This window comes from Tachysurus fulvidraco, chromosome 4, assembly GCF_022655615.1.
Source record: "Tachysurus fulvidraco isolate hzauxx_2018 chromosome 4, HZAU_PFXX_2.0, whole genome shotgun sequence".
In the NCBI taxonomy this organism is placed as follows: domain Eukaryota; kingdom Metazoa; phylum Chordata; class Actinopteri; order Siluriformes; family Bagridae; genus Tachysurus; species Tachysurus fulvidraco.
In genome coordinates, this window is record NC_062521.1 from 14,010,664 (window position 1) to 14,034,867 (window position 24,204).

At 39.3% G+C, this 24,204-nt stretch overlaps 1 protein-coding gene across 7 annotated transcripts in view; it reads left to right on the plus strand.

The window, feature by feature from the left end:
• Positions 1 to 24,204, plus strand: part of gbf1 (golgi brefeldin A resistant guanine nucleotide exchange factor 1) — a 54,895-nt gene that overhangs the window by 8,056 nt on the left and 22,635 nt on the right. For all 7 annotated transcript variants that reach the window (XM_027142096.2, XM_047812778.1, XM_047812777.1 and 4 more), the window contains one exon: positions 22,490 to 22,621. In XM_027142096.2, coding sequence (XP_026997897.1) covers positions 22,490 to 22,621 — 132 coding nt within the window. The remainder of the gene's footprint in view (positions 1 to 22,489; positions 22,622 to 24,204) is intronic.

A 24,204-nucleotide genomic window follows, 5' to 3' on the forward strand; every position in this document is an offset into this window, starting at 1 on the left:
AGGACATTGTTCTGTGATGACCGTGTTGTGGATTGTTTAGTAGCAACGGAGGGGTTGTCTGAGGTCGATGTCGGGTTCATCCGTGAAGCATTTTTAAGATGGTTAATTTTTACATAGCAGTGGAAGTTAGAGGTGTTTCCATTTCTGGATGCATCTTGTGCTTTCGAACTATTTTGCTAACAATATCATTTATTCATTCAGGGTGGCACACTCATTTTTGTCAGTTTATTACACTGCTATGGAGCTGTCATACATTTCTTGTGACTAAAGCTGTTTCTTATTCTCATTCTACTACACATTGATTATTTTTCATTATTTATACTAGAGCTGTTTTGCAAATGCTTAGTTATCTTGAAAAAACTGTGCTGAATTCAAATGTTGGCTAAATTCACTTAAGGAGCAGAAACGTGCTGCTTAACTTAGTGGGTTTAATCTGAGCTGCATCTTGCCTTATGTACATTTCAGAACTTGTCTAGACAGGACAATAATTTGATGCTTAGATAATTCTATATAATAAAGCTTAGCCTTTTTCAACACATTTCTATATAGAGTTTCACATTTGCCAAATTGTCATCATGTCTTTTCACATCCATCCTTTGGAATGCCATTGTACAGATATTATTCTACTGATGGCTCATGATTAATGTGTCCTCTTAACCCAGATAGCCCAGTTAGCCTCATGGCCAGCCTCGATTCAAAGCTGCGGTGAGAGAGAAAGAATGAGCGAGTTAGGGGAATGGAATCTGTGGGAGTCTGTGGGATGTGAAAGAGTATGCATGGGAAGTTTTCTTAGTCTCTCCCTCCTCCCTTACTCCCACTCCCCCCTTTCTGTCATCTCTCGGGAGTACGGGTAGATGGACAGGAGCGCCTGTGTTTGGGGCCTGAGAGGAATCCACCATGATTTTTCACCCTGAACCACACCACAACCCCCTTTCTCTTCCAAGTTGGCGCTCAAACGCCAGTTTCACATGCTGGTTTATAGTTTGAGGTAGGAGAACCATCTGTAATTGGGTTTTCTGGAAGTGTAACTGTCTGCTGGGCTATAAATCCTAGCTCATCTATAAATGTTGTTTGTAATAAGTAGTGTACAGTGCATATTCCAGGGTGACCTGTAAACTGTAGTTAGATGCTGCTGGTATCTTGAGAATACTCCGGTGCACTTGTATGGCTACTCTGTCATTTCATCCTGATTTAGGGGCTGAAAACATGCCTATTAACCAGAAATCCAATGTCCTCTCTTAAATTTCATCTTACTGATTTTGTTTTTAATTCTGCCATAAAATGTCTTAAGCTCAGTATTTTGGATTTAAACGAACTCAAGTCACAAGGCAGGTTAAGGAGAACTGCTTAAGCTTATCTTATTAGTTCTTTCTTTTAGTTTAGTGTCTCTGATGATTAGTGCTGCATGGACTGTAGTTGTCTTCTGAACAAAACGCTAGATTCTTCAGCTAAACACAGGTCCTGTTCTCTTTCCACTCTACCAGCCGTATGATTGACGGGAGCATGTGCTGTATGGCGGCAGCATGCAGCTGTAAGTATATCATCTGCAGCTTTGGTTGGGTAAATATAGCAGAGGGACTTGTCAGACTGGGAGATGGATTGTTCTGGGAAAGGAAGTGTTGTCTCTTCTTCCACTTTTGGAGCAGGAATCTTTTTTGTGTGTGTTTCTGCAACAAAGTGTAGTCCGTACATTTGTGGGTCTTGAGCATCAGATGCATGTTTGTCCACTTTCTAAATCACAGGAACTAACTTAACCTTGGTCTTGTTAACAGCAAGATGTTGGGCACTCCCCCCCCCCCCCATGCTTTTTTATGCTTTTTTTGAATGTTGGGTGTAGTATTCTGCTTTTCTTAAATTGTGTTTATTTGTTTTTATTTATTTATTTATTTATTTATTTATTTATTTATTTATTTATTTATTTATTTATTTATTAAGGGACCACCTAATCATCACAGTTTAACACCAAGTAAGACAGTTAGACTGGAGATGCAGCAGCAAGACAACATCCAGGTAGCCCACATCATCCAGCATTACTATCTTGTCGGTGGGTCAGTAATGGTCTGGGTAGAAACCTTGGGGGGTTGCACAGATCTCCACATGCTAGCTGACGGTAGCCTTACTGCTGTTTGGTCTTCAGAAGTCCTCCGAGCCACTGTCAGAACTTCTGCATATGCAGTCCTGGGTTCTGCCTGATGCATGATGATGCCCAGCCTCATGTGGCCAGAGTGTGTAGGCAGTTTCAAGATGATGAAGGCAATGATGCCAGTGACTGGCCATAACATTTCCCACAACTGAATCTAGTTGTTAATCTCTGGGATGTTCTGTATCGGGGCATCCGAAGCCAGTGTCCCAGTAGCAACACAGACTGTCCAGGAGATCAGTGATGCCTGACCCAGGTCTGGGAGGAGATCCTTCCGGGAACCTGCCCAGATGATGTTGGCATTGCATATAGGCATTTGGGGTTCATACACACTACTGATTTACATTACGAGTTGCCATGATGAAATAAGTGCAAGTTGGATCGGCCTGTAATTTAAAATTTCCATTGACCATTGTCACATTATTTTGTTCTCACTGAATTACATTTGAATATTTTGTTCATCAAAATCCAATGTGTATTAAATGTTCCCTTTTTTATTTATTCCCTATTTTCTTTTTTTCTATTTGTTTTTATATATCCTTGACTCCTAAAGCAGTTTGCTCACAGGGAACAGTAGTGTTTCTCAGAGCATGTTAAAATATAATATGTGTAAAATAAACATGTATTGTGTTTATATTGTTTAGGTTGCTTTTTTAGTTTTACATTTTTCCCCATGGAATTTGGACACACTATTATTATTTTTTTTTTTGTATAAATACATTGGTCTTGATCTAATAGCTTGGTGTAAAGTTGTCACAAGTTTTCATCATTCAGATTCTGTAGCACATATTATTTTTCACTGTCGACAGGGGTAGGCACTCAGACATGCGTTTACTAATCCAGAGCCTCCCTGGAAGCACAAACAAGTGTGTTAAGGTGACAAATGGATGTTGGAAGATGGGGTGTTATGATCTGTAATGCACAGGCATAGACTTTGGCATCTTTGTCCACTTATCTACTGTTCAGGTCAAAGTCAGACTGCTCAGTAGATCCCTAGCATTTGTTGTGAAACGTTCTGGATTTTAGGGATGGATAAACTGTGTCAAGTTGTATAATTTCTGTGAGCCACTTCTGCAGTAAAGCAGTATAACAGTGAAGAAGATTGTGGGCTTGAAAGCGGCGTATTGATTGACAGAAAAATGTAGCTGTCCTCTTTTCCTGCTCACATGATTTCTCTTTGCTCTTTATGCACCAGCCATCCTCAACCATAGCCTGCTAAATCTTTAAATCTTTCTGCCGTCTCCTCCTCCCTGTCTGATACGTCAAGCGTCAGGTTTCTGAAAAATCTGTTGAACGTGTGGAGCTAAATCCCCTTATTTTTATTCATACAAATACAGGTTTTATCTGATTGACAGCTTTGCTTTTCTCTCCCCCCCACCTTTATTCCCTTGCTTATTTCTAATTCTGGGAAAATTTACAAGCCACCCCAATTGACTAGAAACACTTGAACCTTATGGCTGAGGATGTAATCGAACTGTCGGGCTCACCTCGTGGTGATTCTTTCATCACTGACCTTTAATTTGAATTACCTCCTGTCCTCTGAACAAAGGAGAGAGGAGCGATCACTTAGCAAGGTCCTCAGAGTGATCAAATCTGAGTTTTTTTAAATTTTTTTTTTATTCAGAGCAGAGTGTATGCCTTTTGATGCCAGTGAACAGCTGACAAGTTGTAGCCTCAGTGTGTATGCAGTGCCTTCTCTTGCTTCAATGCAAGAAAATGAAGTTTACTTTGCTGTTAATTTATTTTAAATATGAATAGAAGACGTTTTGTTTTAGATTACGGTGGTAATCAAGCAAGATGAGAACAGCTCGCTGTCTTAGAACCCCTGTGGTATAGTCTGTGTCTCTTCTCTCTCTCTCCCTCTCTCTCACTCTCTGTGTCTCGCTTTCTGCAGTGAAGCCCAAGGTCAAGTGCAAGTCGTCTTAAAATCACAGCTGTGCCTGAATGCCAGAGTCCCAATGTGGCCTTCACTCAGTATGTGGGTATATCCTGCACTCTGGAGGCCTTATGCTGCTCATTTGCCATTTGATATCTGCACATATATCTTTCCCAAATGAACAGCAAGAATGCAGTTTGGCACACACAGTGTAAGAAGAAGAGCCATAACTCAATTCAGGCAACATCATATGCAAATATGTTTACTCACGGTGGCATACGCTAGTGTGGAATGTCCTTGTGTGAGTCTGTCGAAGAGGTTATTTATGTAACCTGATGTAGTTATAAATTGTGAATGCACCAGACAATAAATGTAGTACAATGTATGTATTTACATTTTTTTTTAATAGTCTTTACTCTGCTTTGGATTTCAGGTCTTTTTTTATTTGTTTGTTGCTGTTAGTTTTAGAGAGACGGGATTCAGGCTTTGATTTGTTGAGTAACAAGAGTTTAACCAGAAGGAATTTACAACTACTCACCCCTGAGGAGGGAGATCTCCTATCCGTCGGTCCAAAACTAGAGTCCAGGGTTTCTGTTACAGTACAGTTCTTATCTGCTCTATGTGAGCAAACAGGAGAAGAACTAAAATCTGATGGATAGAAAACATCTACACACCTTTGTTATAATGGCAGGTTTTTGTAAAGTAAAAGAAAAACATTGATCTGAGATATTTCATGTCTGTATTTTTATAGTTAGAAATTTCAAATTGAGGGCATTCATTGAGGACTTTTCTCTTCATCTTGGTTTCATCTGACTGCTGAATCCATGGTCCTCAACTAGCTGAAAAACTGCGCATGGTATCTCACTTGTTGTACCATGGAACAATGTAAAGGCCATCATCAGCAGACAGAGAAACTGGAGCCCCACAGGGACATCATTACGGACAGCATGTTCCTCCAGACAAAAACTTACCAGAGAGGCTGCCAACAATATTACAGGAGCGTCGGGAATATCTGACAAGTACTCTCTGAAATTACACTGTGCATGTAAAAAACAATGCATTGTTATTATAACAATTTTGTAATGAATTTAAAAGTTTATTCAACAAACTATTAGTTCAGGGGTGTGCACAACTATGCAACCTGGTTATTGTAAGCTTTTTATGTTTCCTTTTTTTCTGCTCATGAGGTTCTCATTTGTTTTTCTCTTAATTTTCGTAGGTTGTAATTTCACATTGAGGTTAGAAAGTTCTGATATGATTTATTTTGGTTTCATTTTTTGCATCCCAAAACCAGCCATTTTAACCCAGTCTGGTTTAAATTCAGTGTAAATTGTAAATTATAAATAAAATAGTTAGAAATGTGTCCATCATAGATAATATTCATTGTATTGTTAAGAAAATTCAAGATAAAACCTGTTTGATGTTCTATTGAAACACACAATTTATTTACCATTTTTAAAAATTGTTTCTGCTTTGATAATTGTGAGTTTTTCTACATTTACACTTGAGTCCAGCGGCAGGTTTATTACCGATTTGAGCTTACTACAGCAGTGAAACACTCCATCAGTAAGGATGAATGCTTGTTTTTTATCTGCCAGGCAGACACCCAGCGCTAGTTAGTAGCTGTAAATTTGGCCGGTTAACAATCCACTAACTGGCGACTGACAGGCGGGACTTAGGTTTGGTGTGAGGAAAGGATGCAACTGTTGTTCTTTTTCAGAGCCTCTCAACAATGTGCTGAGAGCATGGAGAGGCCCGGCGCAACCATTAATCACGCATATGGTCTGCCGGTGTGGCAGGCGAGCAGTGGGAGAGTAAGAGGTGGGAGTTTTATAGGATGGTGGGAGGTCCGGATGTGCTGATGGTAAGGTAGAGCGATGTGCCTGCTGTAAGGTTTAAAACAGGTGCACTTGTACTCTAAACGTTTCCAAAGTTTTGTCCTGTATGGTGCATTAAAACACTGAGTTGCCTGCAATATTTCAGCATAAAAACTGCTCTTTAGTTGGGAGAAATCTACAGTCTGTCTTGAACATTAGGCACCATTGAGGGCAGATTTGATTGTTGTGTCCACAAGTACTAAGAGAAATCTGTCTGAATCCATTACAATATGGAATGTCCATATTTGAATGCTGGTGTGATTTTCTTGCCGAACAGATAGCGTCTTGCCATGTTCTGTGTTATCAGCATATTAATATAGACCACTGCAATGCATCGCTTTGAGGAGGAAATATATTTGTACCTCTTGGCTTAAAATGCTCTCAAAATATAAGAGATGCAGATTTCCTCAAGTTACACTCAGCTTTTGTTGTGAGGGCTGTTGTAATCCCTCATCAACACACCAAATGATTTTCAGCAAACAGAGCTGCTTAATTGCTTTCTGCTTTCTGAATTAATATTACACTAATGTAAATATAAAGTCTCCTCTCTTGAAGTTCAATTAAACGTGCAGCAATGAACAAAAGACCACAGTATCCTTTACAAAGCCAAATAAGAAGAAATCCTCGAAGACTAAAGACTATTAAGTCTGACTGAATCTTTGTTAATAATAGTTTAGCCATGAGGCACGCATCGGGACTCTGATCCCACGGGACCTAACGTAGTCAGTTTTATGCCTTGTGGCAGCAGGTGGTTAGATATTAAAGTTGAATTACAAAAAAAGACTACATTTGTTAACATATTTGTATGCAACACTGCACATTGTATTTACTGCATCCAATCTTCTGTATCTGCTTTCTCCTGACCAGGGTTACTGTGGTTTAAATAAGTAATTTCTGTATATTTTAGTGAATTAGATCCAACTGATTTCATTGTAAATAACTGCACTAGGTGGAATCTGGCAGATTTTCTGGGGGAAGTAGTCAAAATTGGGATTAAAAAAAGTTTCACACACGATTCCACACACGCCTCTGGTTCAGTTTTGCTGGGATTGTTGGAACACCGCGTTGTTGCTAATATAAAATTCGCTGATCCACTGTGGCTCTACCTAGCTCTGTTGTTGGATCCGACTGGCAGCTTTGATGCAGCTTGTTCAGGCTTCAAGAAGCACCTAGACATTCAAAACCATTTCAAATGGTATAATGGGCTGCATAAAGTGAAGGAAATGCAGCGAAAGATTAGAAATGCAAAAAGACAGTTACGTGTTTTGTGCACAAATCCTTTATGCAGTCTTACATCCGAACTTCCAATGCTTTTGTACTGACAGTTCAGAGCTGCGAGGTGCAGAGGTTGTGATGTGAATCTGGCTCAATAGCAGGCTAATCCTAAACAGATGGGGAGAGGAGAGGAGTTGGGGTTTGCAGAAATAAGGGCTAATATTAGTATTGCAGAGGCAGTGCCTCGTGTGACGTTGAGATCTTAAGCCTAGGGCGGCCTAGTGTGAATCCCAGACTGCCTTTATAGATAGGACTAATAAACCTTACTCTACACACACAGTGCACACAGCTGCTTGTTATTTCATGGCCCATGAGGACCCTGTGACCATGAACATTCTAATACACAGATCTAATTGTGCATTAGATTGTTAGTCTTGGTTTGCTACTCTCACACTCGCATGTACACACACAAACATAGTCTGCGCTTTGAACAAGGCGGTAACGATGTCAGTGCTTAAAGTTGTTTCCTCAAAATGACTATTGCTCATGTTCAGATCTCTTATTTATGATGTAAACAATGTGCAAAGTCTTCAGCCTTTAATATTTTCCCTTCTTTAAAGGGATCTCTTTATTTTGACTGTTAAAGCGCTGATACTGGAGACTCCTTCCGTAATTGTTAAATAAACGTTTCCTTTACGAAAGATTCATGAAACAAAACCAAAATAAAAATAATTTCCCTGAACCTGACTGGATAGCAGCTGTTATGAACATTTTAGTACAAGCTAAGCTAGGATCTGTCAAGTTAACAATAACATTAACTAATTTGTAATAATCAATATCGTCACCTACCTTAATTTAACTCCTGTGTAAAAACCCTTATAAATGAAAAACAAAATGGTGTCAGCACCTTCACCTGTGATAAATGATTCCTTATTCTGTTCCCTTGAGGTGATGTCGATTATCTAACAATAAGAATCAGCAATCAAATCTATCATTGTATGAGAAATGTATAATTTCTCAGAGTAGCAAATGAATCAATTAAATAAATAATCGTGTTTTGGTGACAGTAGAAATATTTCTTTACTTTTATACTTTCTCTTCAGCCAACATGTATGAATTGTCCCATTTAGGTTATTGTGTGGGATTTTCCTCCTTGGCAAGCAGCTCGTTAGTTATACCGAGACAAAAGCGGCTCAGCGAGTGAAATACGTAGTGAATGACACGTCACTGATCAGTCGTTAGTGCAAAACACACTGTGTGTAGCGGTCCCTCTCTCTGGCTTCATCATTAGTTGTCCGTACAGTCGGGGCGAATCAAAACCCACCATACAATCCTCTGTAACATTAGATCTCTGTTAAATGTTATTAAGGTAGTTATCTCTTGACTCTCAGTCCAGTGGTAATAGGCCACCTGTGTATGAGAATATTCACTAGTGATTTCAGGTGTTTAGTCGCTGTTGTCTCTGTGCTCATCACCTTCTTCATTGAACATGTCCAGCTCACTCTCAATTACTCTCCAGTGAATCCTATGACAAAATTAGCCCGTACAGCCAAAAGCCTTTGAAGTCCTCCTTGCCTACAGTTGGCACATAACAGACCTCTGGCAAAGGCAACAGCATTCAAGTGGTGGCCTGGCATTAAAAACAAAAAAAGTTGTTCCTATTTTTGGGCAGCAGCTGGTTTTGAAGCAGAGTGCCATTGTAAAGGTGACATGGCTCAAAACTTTCTTGCTGGCGTCAGGGGCGTGGAAAAGGAACAGACGCTCTCAGATGATTAAACAACTGCCAGCCATTCGGGGAGCACATATAAATATTCAAGTGCGAACCGTGACACATGTGGCTAGCCTTTTAAACCTGTTGACGAGTTCTTCTTAAATAGAATGGAACCAGTGCTGCGATTACATATTTTAACAAAAGCCACTATGCTGACATAGGCGGGAGGCTGGCAGAGAGGAGGCCCCCACAGCTGACCAGGGGACATGCTAACAACCTAGGACAACAAGGAGGTGATGACTGCTCTGAAAGCAAAATAGACCTGCCGATATACAGTTACGGCAGCCCCCCTTTCCCCAACGGCTGCTCACAGTTTTTTTTTTATTGCTTCATGTGGTGCCATGCTAGCTGGGTAATTTACTGCCAGTCAAAAAGAGTAGGTTATGATTCTTTCATCTTTAAAGATTTTAGCTGGGTCACATTGTCGCTTTGTGTCATTTTAACAACTCTCTTAAGAGATACTGACCAATTAAACCAATTGAAGGTTGTTTATACCCGTGTCAGTCAGCTAATTACATTACTTGCTTTATTCAAACTTTAGATGATCTGTAGTGGTTTACATTAGATACATTCCATCAGAAAGTTTTTGTCTCTACAAAGTTGTGGTTGATTTAGGGGGTTGTTCTACTCTGCCTTTCTTGTTAAGCAGTTCTTGTATGCACTCTACGGATTCTAGCCATCTCAGTTATGCACATAAGCCTGCGTAGGTTTTAAAGTGTAAAAATTCCTACTATAGTGACACACTGGTGGTCGCCATGAGTGATGAAATCTTGACCCAGAATTTATGAACTGGGAGCACTTGTTGAGTAACAGCATCTTTCTCTTTAAGGAGTCGGGCACAAGGTCACAGCACACCAAATCTATAAACCAGCACACAACACCGTTGCTGTGGTAACGTGGGGATTAAAACATAAGTCCTTCCTTCTTCAGCATTCAGATATGTCTAGGTCTGATCTTCTAACAGCTATTCACACAACACCCTGTTTGCCATAGCCTTCTTTTTAATACATGGATAACATCGGATGTTCTCTTACAGGCACGTACATTCCTTGTGTTTCTTACGGATAGTCGAAATTTAGTTTTCTGAATTTTAACTTTAAAAAAAGTGTTTAGTGCATAAACACGAGCAGCGATTTTAATTCACCTTGGGTCACTTAAGGCCAGAAAGAGCTCAGCCCTGACCTTAATATGGCCTTTCCTAACCCCATATAAATGCTCCAGAGACCTGCTTTAATTTAATATTCCACCATTGCCTACTTTTAACTTTTAACCTGCCTCATGAACTTCTAACCTGCCATATGCTCATCATCAACATTCCTTATAGTGTTCAGTGTTTAAACCATTTTCTGTCATTGGACTTTGCTATGTCTGACGTGGCCTTTTCCTACTATATGACCATCCCATGTCACTATGAGAATTTCTGAGTGCTCGTCAGTTTTAAAGTATTTCTGCAAGCGATTTCAGGAGATTTTTCCTTTATCGTTTTTTTTTCTTGTTTGCTTTAGCTCATTAAGGCTCTTGAGCCGTATCATTATACAAATAAAATCTGATTGGATTTGAAATAGCTGGGTTTATTGTTGTCAAATTAAACTAATGTGTAAAAAGACAATATTGGGTCGAGAGTCCGATAACTACTAAGTAGCTAAATGTAATTTTTAAACTTAAATAAATATAAAAGTTATTTTTTTCGGTTATTTACCTCTGTTTTGTAACCTTTATTTGACCTTTCACAGCCGTATGTAATGTAGTGGTTATCAGTGGTATAGTATTGATGCTATTGCATGTCTGTTAACGGTAAAGTGACTGATGCTCTTTTTGAAACCTTTCTCATACACACTGGACTATTTTCTTTAAAGGTGACAAAGAGGGTAGACCGTTGTTTTCTGTTTATCCGAGGTGACATGACCAGTGGCGCAAGTGTATGAGGAGACGCACTGTTGCCATAGCTAAATATACATCCCTGACAGCTTCATAATGGGTTCCAGGAAGTTCAGTCGAAAAATAAAAACAAAGCAACATTTCTAGCTGATTGGTTTTGAAAGGGCGTTTTTCCTTGCTGAATGGGAAAAATGTGGACTTCAGCATTCCATGACCGTGATGCCAGTCGGACTGGATAGGCGCAGCCTTGCGTGTGCTGAACGAACAGAGAGAGATGGAGACACAGCAGACGGCAAAAACCTGAATTATGGGAAGCGTTCTGTGAAACGACCGCATGGGAAAACAAATAAGCTATAATGTATAGCCAAATGTTTTAGGAGACCAAATTCTTGTATAAATATCTGCTTCTTATTTCTCATTAGTCATTATCACTCATTATCCATAAAGTAAAGCTTTTAATTGGTTTCCTATTGATAATCACAACAGCAAACCTCTTAATGGAGTCCAATTTCACGTTTTCTGAGAACTTTACAGGCTGAAGAGATCTGTAAGCCAAAGAGGTTTTATATTAGCTTGCTTATGTTAATTAAAGAGCAGATATCATACTGTATTTGCCTCATTTAGAACAGTTTACAAATGCAACAGTGTAGGCTGGCTAGCTGAGTGTGAACATCGAGTTAAATTCTCTAACTTATAATTCAGAATGAGCTTTTCAACCATGGTAGGTATCTACACTCATCTTCATCGGACCTGCGTAGTGAATGGAACTGTTGAATGATACTCAGTGACCTGACTGCATATAGAACACACCAGTAGGAATGTTTTAACCTTTAACACAAATTCCAAAATATTTCTTAACCCATAGAAACGCTTTCAAAACTCAACAGCGCTTTAATGATTACCCTTCTATCACTTCTTCTTCAAATAAAAATAAAATAATTTCTAAGCTTTCTATCATCGGTGGACGGATAGGAATATTTTATTTGTTTGGCTTATTGCTTTCCTAATATTTGCACATATAAACTCTAGTCAAGTTCGTGTGGGTCTGTAGAGAGCAAAGATTTATACAAACACTGTACTTTTAGTGAATGCTGGCACTTAGTAAAACATTGTGTATTGGCAGAATGCTTGAAGAGCAAAAAAAAACGATTTCTGTAAAATAAGTAATGCTATGTTAGAACTCCATTTGTACAAGACATTCTCATGTGAAAGGAGCATGAATGTTTACAAACACCTATCTGGCGTTTGCTGCCTAAAAAGAATTTTGTCATGAATTCATAAAGATAATGCACTCCCTGGCTCAGGGCCCATGTGCTCAGCTGTCCCACATTACCAAACATAATGTTGGAGGAGCCACTTAACACTGCACGGTTTAAAGTTACCACACTGCTGGCAAACGACTGTAGAGTTTTACTCCTCCGCCACTTCTGGAAATTGTGTTTGTATTTCTTTTTTTGCCTCTCCAGTTTTGGGGAAATTGTGTGCTGAGAGATGTTTTATGACAAACAGCAAGCCCCAGGGAAGTGCACTTTAGACATCACTCGGAAGAACGGGGATGGGATGTGAATTCAGCTCAAGTACTTTAGTGTTAGATCTTCAGATTCTTAAACTCTTAGGCACAGTCGAGGCCGGGCATGTCCAGCTTAATTAGTGGGTTTATTTATTTATTTAGCCCTTCCCCACTGGAACTGTATTTAAGTAGAGTGACTGAAGAAGGCCCTCTGTGAGACTTAGAGTGTGGAGGGTACACTGCGCTCTCTCAGATCTTTTTTCCCTCACACGCTGGGCCGGTTACTATATTGTAGACACTCAGGCACTCAGGGGAGTCATTTTTGACATTTGTCGCCTTGGTCTGCTAAGCTGCACGGGGCATCGCTTGCCACTCTCAGAGTTACGTTTCAGTGCCCCACTGGGTTTAAACCCGATCCGCTCTGCGTTTGGCCGCTGCAGTGATCCTGCGGCATCAGCGCCCAGAAATGTTGTCCCTCAGCTTGTGTTGTCCAAAGTCATCAGCTGTTGCCATAGAGACTGAGATTGACACTTGGGAGCACAACCCTTTTGTCCTGGCCATATTATTACCCTGCAAAACCTGTTAAGATTTTGCCTGAGTGTTTTAGTACACATTAAGGGCTCAGTTTTAAGTGCCACTTCTGTTCTCTCAACATGGATTGCAAATTTAAAGTTGACATTAATATTAACAACAGGCTCTGAGCAGGTTTCTTATAATGAAATTAAAAAATGATTATAACATCTCACCTCTGATCCTGCCTTAACATTTTGTATCACTGTTTGGAGCATATTCCTGCTACTTTCTAGCCCTCCGCGCTATCATACATTCATAGCAAACTGAAACAGCTCAGATTAAGATTAATCCTCTTTTATGTGCCTGCTCATGACAGTCATTAGGTGACTTGATCCTAATCCAGCCCAGCTAACTGCAGTGCTTTTATAAAACACACGTGCAGGATTTGCTGTTAGTGCTGAGAGACTTGAACATAAATGTTTCTGTTGAAAGTGCTGATTAAGGCTAAATAGTACTGTGCTCCTGAAGCTGGAGGCATTGCAGGTTATTTTAATAAACTCTTCATCATTCTGGTTAATCATTCACTCATTCAGAATCTTACCTGGTTTAACAATTTTTTTTCATAGCATGACCAGTAAATAGGCGGACAGGTTAGTTGATTGGTTGACCGTTTAACAATAATAAAATAATACATCATGTTCTGTATCTCTTTGTATTTTCCAAATGGTAAAGAGGAAGGATGCATTTAGTTGCTGTTATGCATTTGCTGCCAAATACTCGGAGGAAAACGATGGGACAGTAAAACAGTGAGAGCACCTAATTTTCATTCATTGACACATTGAAGTAAATTATTGCTGGTGTCCCTTTTGGATTAGGATTTCAAACACAGGCCCACACTTTCTCCTCCCTCTTTTTTGTTTTTTTGTGCTTTACAGACACAAACATCAGTGTAATTGTAGGCAGGGTTTGTTTTAGTATGCGCCTCCGTGTCTGTGGGTATTGTGTCTTACTAACACAGTAGCTGAGGCCTGTAGTCCAGCTCTACAGTGCATGGTTGCAGGATTCTCTCATAGCCCCTGGGAATGCCATTAGTGCAGAGTTGAAGGAATGCAGCAGGTGAAACAAATAAGGCACAGACTCAGTCTCTTGTCGGCCTGCTTTATTTCTTCTTCCCCCTCTGTCAGTCTTTTTTCTTTTCTCCCTTTCACTCTTTCTTCTTTCTCTCTCTCTCTCTCTCTCTCTCTCTCTCTCTCTCTCTCTCTCTCTCTCTCTCTCTCTCTCTCTCTCTCTCATTCTTTCCATGCTGTTGTGGATTGTAGTAGTCATCATCCGGGGTGTGAAATCTGCTCAGAGCCAGAGCATGTGTGGTGGTTTATCCCGCAGCACTGCCCACTCTCCCAGGCTTAACTCCTTACACTACCCCACTGAAACGTGCCGATCATCTTCGACCCTCACACACTACTCAAAACACTTCAAAGCTCGCCGATTGTTCAGGATCAAAATAGGAGTTGGAAAGTGATGGTCTTGCTCATACTGTTTGGTTTTCCTCTAATCAGGGGTGCTAATGCAGAGGCAATCTCCAATGAAGGTCACTGTGTGTGTGTATTGTCTGTGTGTGTGTGTATGTGTATTGTGTGTGTGTGTGTGTGTGTGTGTGTGTGTGTGTGTGTGTATGTGTATTGTGTGTTAAAATGGGATTGAATTCTTACATTTTTTTAAATTTTTTTTTTCTTCTTCCAAAAAAAAAAATTAACTGCAGTAGGAGGGAGGGTTTAATCACACAGCCATTATGGCTCTGAAATTCATTTCAAAGGTACTTTGTGTTTAATGTGCTATCAAATATCTGCCCGTGTTCATTAACTTTGTTCTAAATGGCTGCCATAACATTATTTAAGCATTGCTTTCCCAGAAAGTGGGGAAGAGTCCCAAAAATATGATGTGAAAAAAGTTTGTTAGTACAGATTTAAAATACAATGAACATTTACATTAATCAACAAACTTTCAGGATTCCTTCGGAAGTTAGAGAGCATAATTTTAGTTTAGTATCAGACAGAGGTTTTTATACATCCGTGCTGAAGAGTTCTCACTGGCCTCGTGAACGCAGGAAGCAACCTTCAGTAACACATTCTTGAGGAAGTATACACACGCTCAGACACACACGCACACATGGCCAGCGGAACTGAACTGTGTATGCCTGCCATTCTCTCAAATGTTTTAATTCAGCATGATAAAACATCCGTTATTTATGAGTTGATTGAGCGTAACGCATTTCGGTGCAGAAGTCCATCCATCATGAGCCGTCTGCACGCTGTGAAACACATTACTGTACATCTCAGCATGCTCTTTTCTGCCAGAATAATGTGGCTTCTGTGTAAAGAATGAAGCATAAAAAATACATTTTATTTTCAGGATAACAGGTGTGAGCTGCATGAGGCACAGATACTAATGAAGTCATGGTTAGTGAATGCATCGTGTTTTGGAATATTTTGTTGTAGCCATTTATTTTTCTAAACAATAAAAAGATTGTTTTATAGTCAGAAATGTATATAGTAAAACAAGTGTGTGCCATGTATAATGTTTGCTTTATTTTAATATAATTGTGATTCTTAGTTAAAAACTGTAGAATAAATTCCTACATCATGAATAATAATAAAATGGGAAGGAAAAAATATTATGAGCTCACATTTAATATACCAATCCCTTACCATATAACATCCCTTTTCTTTTTAATACACCTCTTTTGCATAGATTTGTGAATTTCAATGATAACTAAACATAGTAGTTAAGCAGTGAAACGGTAGTCTTAAATATACGGCTTTATTAAACGATTATTCCACAATCACTAAGTTGATGAATTTCCCTGTGTTTTTTTTTTTTTTTTGTAGTTTACCTAATGAGATCACTGAAGTCAGTGGATTAACATGCTGCTCATTCCCTATGTAAACTATTTATTCTCCCTGTTCATTCTCCCAGCTGCAGTTTTGAACCCTGTCAAATCCTGCAGCATTTCAATCTCTGGTCAATATGAGTCCAGAGGGCAATTTGAACAAAGCCCCTTTAGGTCAAAGGTGAGGTGCAGTGCTGCTGTTTGTTTGTTTGCACTCTCGCTCAGCACCTTTTTTAATATTAGCCTCAAGGTGTGGCAAACAAAGCCTCTGCCGCTCAGCCATCCTTTCAGAGCTGTGCAACGAGAGCAGGAGAGAAAGAAAAGAGGGTTTGGATTAGAGGAGAGGACTCGCCAAACATGCCAGTTCATCTGTTTGAATTAAACTTGGTGCTGTTCTGTCACTTTCTTATTACACACACACACGCACACACACACACACACACACACCCTAACTCCCTCCCTCGCTCCCTTACATTCACTTTCTTCCACATGGCCTGTGTTTAGTGAGGGCAGTGTCTCAACTCTCCAGTAGATCTGAAGCTCTAGTGATTTTATATTGTTGTTCTTTGTTTTATGTTATGTTATGTTAAATAATTGAGATTTAGAAAAGGATTTCATTCATTTGAATAATTTATTAAAACAAAACATGCAGTGAATTTTATTCAAATTCATTTAAACTAAGAGCCAGAAACATATACATACATGTGCTCAAACATCCTGTCCAACCAATGAAAATATGCAAAAAAAATAAATACAAATACAATGTTGTATATGATTAGCAAATTATATTTCAAATGACTAACTGGTTTTGATTGCCATTTTTTCCCCTGCACTTATTCAGTGATTCTTAGCAAATTATATTTCAAATGACTAACTGGTTTTGATTGCCATTTTTTCCCCTGCACTTATTCAGTGACTATCTTGTATGTCAATAGTAGCCCAGTGTAGTCTATGCAAACATTATTTACCCCAGCAGCAACAACAGGGTTTCCCTTAGTTCCTGAAGCGGAAATGTCCTGGTGCGGGTGATTCAAGCAACAAAAGCAACGTTTATTCACCTTGTAAGAGGCAAAGTGGCTGATATGACTGCAGAAATCAGAAAAAAATAAAGTATTGCTATACTAGGCTATATATATTGCTGTATAATGAAGTATTAGCTCTGTGGTTAAGGTGATGGATTACTGATCAAAAGGACATGAGTTCAAATCCCAGGGCCACCAAGCTGCCACTTCTCGGCCCATAGCAAGGCCCTTAACCCCCAATTGCTAATCTGTATAAATGAGAAATGTATTTGGTTTAAAATGTAATGATAAGGGTGCCATAAATGTAAACATATAAGCATTGCTTCTCTGCTTTTGGGCTCTGTTTAACTGATGCCAAATTTAAGGCAAGGATTAAAGCCTAAACTGACCTTGATTCTTCTCAACCCAGCTCGAACAGAATACTGGTGCGCTAGTTTAAAATATCTTCTGTTCTAACAATACTTTTTTTGGTCATATTTCATATTTCTAGCTGTAATACTTACTTCATAAGAAAATATAATTTCATTAATGTTTATTTATTTGTAATTTGTTTGTAGTATATCTGGTACCTGTTATAACTGTTCATTCTATCTTTTGAAAAATTCATACTCGTTCTTCTTAATGGTTTTAGTCATTTAAACTTCTTTACCATCATCCTTTTCTTCTATTCATCTTAGTATTTTGTTACCTTTACTAGGATGGCATTTACATGCTGCTGACTTGTGAACAATCAAAGTTTCTTCTGGGGATCAGTAAAGTTCTACATTACTTTTGAATGCTGTGAGCTGTTTTATTCAAAGCAGCTGATACTTTCATTCAAAGTATTTAAGGTCTTTTTTATTTTTCAGTATACCATTTTTCTATTGAATCTTCTTTTCATCTTTACTGAATACATCTTTGAGTCCTAGTACATATCTATTTAGCTGTAGTTTAGTATGTACAGTTAGATCAAGAGCTGTATATGTTTGTTTGTCGCCATTCAGAGCGTGGTTTTTGTCTATGCTTAAAAGGAATGACTAAACTTTAGAGAGACAAAATTGGTTTGAATTTCTATACACTGGTTAGAGTCTTTAGTCACTAAAGACTCTAACCAGTGTATATAAATTCAAACAAAATTTCCTCCCTGGATAAAAGAAAGCCCACTGTGATCTTGCAATGTAAAAAAAAATAAAAAAAGCTGCATTGTGTTATTGTGGAAGCTTCAAGAAAAGTTTTAATTTCTCTGGGGCTTTCAAAATTGCCTGTTTAGATTGTGCAGAGCATTGTTCAGAAGACAGCACTGCGGCTTGTACGGGACAACCATATGGACTTCAGTAACACTGTTACATCCTAATTGCCCTTTTCGACAAGTGCCAATTTCCTTCAGGAGCTAGAGTGAGAGGGAAAAGGGGGAGAGAGCTACGATGACCTGCAGCAAATCCACTCCCACACCCCCAAAGAGGAGAGAATTGCTGGACTGGTTGCAGGCAGAGATGAGGGGTCTCACTGGATTTGCTTTTGCCTTGCTGGCCTTGTTAGAGCGTCCACTCTCCTCCAGAGCAGAATGCAGCTGAGGTGCTGTCTCTAATTCCAGTAGCCGATCAATAAGCATGAGTGCTGGGCTGCTTACAGGGTGACTAACCCCGATACCCTCTCACCATCCCACCTCAATGTGAGGCAACCCTTCGGAGACTTTGTTACTGTGATATTGTGAAGTATTTTATTAGAGCTTGATTGGTGCTGATTGTGAGTAAAGAGTTGCGTCTGCATTTTCGCCATATGGCCGTATGTTTGTGGACACCTGCTTTTTGAAAGTCCCATTCCAGACTCAAATTTAATTTTAGAGTGTGGTTTGTGGGGGTTGCTCATTCTGCCACAAGAGCATAGTGAGGTCAGACACTATCAGGCTTCGGTTAATACCAAAGGTGTTCAGTGGGGTTGAGATGAGGGTTCTACATTAGACTTGAACTCACTTTGTGCACAGGGGCATTGTTATGCTGGAAGAGCGTTGGGCCAAGCCATTTGTGCCTGGTGTACACCTGTATTAACATGAATGCTGGTTGATAAGCTTGTCATTGGTGAGCACTAAGTGAAGGTGTGAAATTGCATGAAATTTGTCTCTAAGATCTGATCATACAAGCTACATTAGGATGCAATCTGGGAAATTCGCACTCAATGGTAGAGCCAGCTGCCACTAGGCTAACTGATAGACAAAGTACAGATGAAAACATTTATAGGTTTTATTAGCAGGCCATACAGATATAACATATTGATATGAGAAATGTAATAAATCACGTTAAGATCTTTGCCCAGATGTAATACAAGTGGTCACTGTCAGGTATTTACAACCCTGACTGTTTTAGTAGATAAAGTAATACTAGTTCCTTGAGCACCTGAGAACCGAGAACATTTTTAGTGCTAACACAAAATCTCGGATTTCTGGCTGCTTATAAAATCAGAATTAATATATCAATTTTTCAGATCATATTTTTTCTTTATCTTTATTCATAACAGTTTTATTGTTTAGAGTAAATGCTGTGAGCATTACATCATTAAAAATAAATAAATAAGGGTTTGGTTTGTGGAGGGATTGAAATGAACTGGTGTTTACACTACAAGTGAATGCAGCCAGTGTATGACTGCCTAAAATATGTGACACAGCAGTCTGACAAATGAAGTTATTCATTCTTTTGTGGTCAAATTAAGCAAATACAAAGCACTGTCAGTTTCAGTACTCCATCAGACACTGTTTGTATTTCTGGTGCTGTAGTCTAATCATGTGCTTCTCTGAATAGCTCTCATACACTTACTCACATTCTCTCTAACTCTCTTTCGCTCTCTCTCTCCTTCTCTATCATGCATGCAAACACATTTCTTGTCTGACTGTCTGTCTGTTGGTTACAATAGTTTTCAAAGTCGTTGTTGGCTGTAACGTCTTCCGTTGGGTCCTTTGTGGTTGAATTGCCCTAAATATATTTAGAATTACATCCCTGCATACTTCATAGAAGTCCAGTCAGTCTTCTGGACAGAACTGCTAAAGTTGAGGATTTAAAATTGCAGGCATACATTGTTTTATCTTTAATGTCCAAAGCTGTGAGACAATTAAAATGTTTTAATGGTAAAAGTATTAAATTTTCCAGCAGTGTAAATGGTTAAGTGTGAGGTGGTTATATAATCTATATACATATAGTAGGGAAGATTGTTCAAAAAAATTCTATAAAACATTTAAGGCTTGCAGAATTCTGCTAATCTGATATAGATTGCTATTAAAATAGATTGTTTTATGTTTTGCAGGATGTGACAGTGAATTATTGTGAATTATGCCTGAAAAGATGCCTGTTTGTTTGCTAGTAAAACTGGCAATAGCTAATAAAACCCCTCTCTTTCTTTGTAAATGAAGCTCTTTCTGCTTCGGTGCCAATACATGTACATTTGTAATGCTCTCCCACAGGTGCTCCCGTGAGGTTCAGGCTCTCCTGTGCACTGGGGTTGTTAGACCACAATACAAGGCACACATGGATGCACAGCTCTGGTGTTTCAAAAGTATCTCTCTTGTTGGAAACTAGCAGATTCTGTACACTGGTTTAAATTATGGGCTAAGAGATGCTAATAGGACACACATTTAAGGGTTAGCACTAGCTGATGAATAGTAATTTTGTGTTTCAATACAGAGTATTTTCACTAGTTACAATGGAATTAAGAGAAGCTTGTGTGAGTCCGTAGGACGGAGAATATGTCAGGCAGCAAGTTCTTCGGGTACACACATACACGTTCATGCACTCATTCAGGTGCTCAGGTTGCCTTTAGATGAAATATACATGGAGGGCAGAACAACTTTAATCCTCGTTTTATTTTAGACTTTGTCACCCAGAGGTCACACTCTGGGATTACTGTGGGATTGTCTCACTATAATGCTCCAACACCTCCATTCTTTATTTATTTACCTGCATGGCCCTGGAGAGTTCTCCAAAGTACAGAGTCATATTTATCCTTTATTTAAGGAGATTGGCGCACACACACACACACACACACACACACACACACACACACACACACACACACACACACACACACACACACACACACACACAGCAAGAGAAGGGGAATGAGACCTGGGGAGTGGGTGGGGGCTGGTGATGGAATGTCTCTGCTTGCTGATGGCCTTCCAGATCAATACAACACAATTGTGTTCTCCAGCCTGAGAGACCAGGAGCTCCATGGTGGCACTTATGGGGTGATCGCCTCTGATGAAGTCTTTATTAGACTCTATTGACAGATTCATTTTAGGACCCTCGACCATGTCTGCACAGTTCGTTTTAGACCCCCCTCTCTCACTGTAAAGTAATAGACACTAAGCTCACCTTTAAAAGTTCCTGGCTCTTGTGATTTTGATTTAGCACAATAGTTATTACACCCAGTATTTTGAAAGCTTAGAGAATTGTTGTTGTTTTTTTTTTGTCTAGTTTTCAGTTACTTTTGTTTTTGTCATACAAGTCTGCTTTTCTCATGGACGTAAATAGGAGGTACTCAAGTCGCCTGTTCTTAAATATAACAAGCTGTTTAAATAATATTCAGTGCATAATTTCTTCTATATGCAGCATTGAGCAGCATTTTCTCTAGAGAATGCGAAGAAAGCCCTGGTCCCATAGAAACGGCTCACAGCTGAAGATCTGAGAGCGACCTGGCGGAAGATAAAAACAAAGTGTGGAAATTTCTAAATTGTTTCATATTTGATTTCCAAACAAGCCTCGGGGATATTAGATATCGCAACTAATACTCTGTAGTCCCATGTGCTCATCTCTGGCTTTGAAGTCACAAGTTACTTTTTTATGAAATAAATGTTCTAGAGAGCCTTAATCCAGGCCGAATTAAAAAGGCAAGCAGAGCGCCAGCTTAGCGTTTTCACCGCCTTTCGTGACTTGACTAATTTTTCCCTTGTTGTTTTACCTGGTTTGTGTTTTGTAACCTCTCGCCCTCGCCTTGCTGTTGCTTTCAGAACGGCTGCTTCCCATTCCTGGGTGGATTGGCCCGAGGTGCTTTCCCATCCACACATGCAGCTCAGAGTCACTTTTTGGACGTGCAGTGTTTAGTGGCCTGTGCTGCTGGTGTGATTTAGTGGCTCTGTGAGCTCAGGGATTTATGCGCGTTAGGCTCTGATGTTTTTTCATGAGAGCTCATGGGTTACAAATGCTGTGGCAGTATGTGTGTTTTTTACTACTTTTTTGGAGTACTTAAAATTTTACACGATACACAACAGTCACAATATTAGGTTGTTGGGCCATTTTGATGCTTGAAAGCTTTTAATATATATTATTTGAATCTTAGCCTAAACTTTGCCCTCAGTGCTGTTTTCAAGCTTTTTTATTAGACCAAAATCCCCATGTATCATGAGAAAGGGTTTGTTTTCTTGAACAATTTTTGCACAATTGAGACATTTGATTAATACTAAATCCTACATTCTATACCACTGCTTTAGCAAAGCTTCTAGAAATTGAATTGTCCCACACTGCTGGCGAATTAAACCTGCCCCAGGAAATCTTGCTCGCCGTTTTGAACTCTCTCACTGTTGCTGTTGCTTTCTTTGTCTTACTCTTTCCCTTGTGTCCCTCTCTATACTGTGGAAACATATTGTTTTAACTTGTAGGAGACCCTGTTTAAGACTTTTAACATGATCTTCAACTCGGCATGTTTTGATCTACTATGAAGGATCTATAGGTTGCTTGGGTCAAGCAAGGAAGTGCTCCTAGATTATTAAACTATAAGTGACCTAAATAAGCCAAGTGTTTTGACATGTATTGATGTCTCATTTGTTCTCTTTCAGATCTCTCTGAAGTTGAGCCCAATGTGTTCCTCCGGCCGTTCTTGGAGGTTGTTCGTTCAGAGGACACGACTGGACCAATCACAGGCCTCGCTCTTACTTCTGTCAACAAATTCCTCTCTTATGGACTCATAGGTAATATTCATTGTAGCTTATTTCCATGTAAATATATTGTTGCTGTTTAAATGGGATTTCATGTAATCATAAGAAGCATTTTGACTTCTGTGAACTAAAAAAAAGTAAATTTTTTTACACGGTGATATAAGGATTTATAAATATATACATATTTGTGTAGGTGTAATGGAATTTCTAAAATGATGGACAGATACAGTCTTTTTTGTGGATTTTGCAGAATAAAATGCCCTAACCTTAGCCGGAGAGAGAGTTATGCTAAGCTAGTCTGTAGCCTTAGTAGAGAAATATAGCGTGATATTGCCAGTGAATATCTGAAACCAGCACACAGCTCCAGATGTTAGGCATCCATATTTTTTCTCTAATCTCCCATAAATAGTGGGGGGTTGTTGAATAAATAATATGACAGCACTTGTCAAGCAACTGTATGGTTTGCACAACAAAATAGAGATGGAGAGACCTGCTGTGACCTGAAATGCTGCAATTGCAACAAAGAGTTACATGACCCATCATTTAGTAAGCTTTTTTTTTTTTTTGGGTAAAATAAGCAGTAAGGAAGAAAAGTGTACTTTCCCTGACATACACACGTCAGGGTTGAGCACGGTGTGATGTTTAAATCGAGAAAAATGAATGTAGTTCATTGGAATTCACAGGCATGTTACATGCATTTGTTTTCCCCAAATGACAACTGAATTGCATCAAGTGAACAATAGGCACAGGAGAGGAAATATTCACACATGCACATGCCTAACAAATAAGTCATGGACTCCCAGAGGCCTGCTGTCACTCCAAATTCAACACTGATCTTTTAGCCATCATCTCATCGGCTGTTCACATGTATGGGTTTCTATGGCAACCAGCCTGGGGCTGTCCAAAAGATGGGCCGTCTTGCCAGAGGAGGGATCATAAACAGAGACACTCTGGCACTGTTTCTGTCATAAACTAAAGTTTTCTCTGTCCATCCTGCATGCTGTTCACACTTCAGCACAGATAACACTAAAGTGGGTTTTAATTAGTATTTTTTGGCATATTGTGCCAGTTACAATTGTCTCTAATTTGCATTTTGTGTTCGTTACTGAAATTATGTAAATCATGTTTTTTTTCCCAGCCTTTGTCTGTGTGCACACACACACACACACACACACACACACACGCACAAAGATCACAAGAGTTACTTTACTCGTAATGAACACTCGAGGAGCTCGATATCTTAATGCACTTGTATGTGTTTGTGATTAAATAACCTTTTGGCATGCAAGTGATTTTACACTGATGGACAGCTTATGCTGATTCACTCTGTCCTAATCGGCTACGAAGAGTGACATTATCATTACTCCGAATTAGCATTCCACAGATGAAACACACACCACTTCCTACAGTTCACTGTTTTATTCTTCCACTGGACTCTGAAAAATTATCTGCCCGTCGTGGCCTCTGTACAGGCTGAGCTCCAGATTTTGCTCTCACTAATTCAGCACCTCACCTCAGACTCCAAAGCAACTTTTACCTGAACTGTTATACTGAAGTGAAGAGCTTGTAGACTTACTGATGCTTTCAATGTCCAGTAACCTTTATTCAGTGCATAA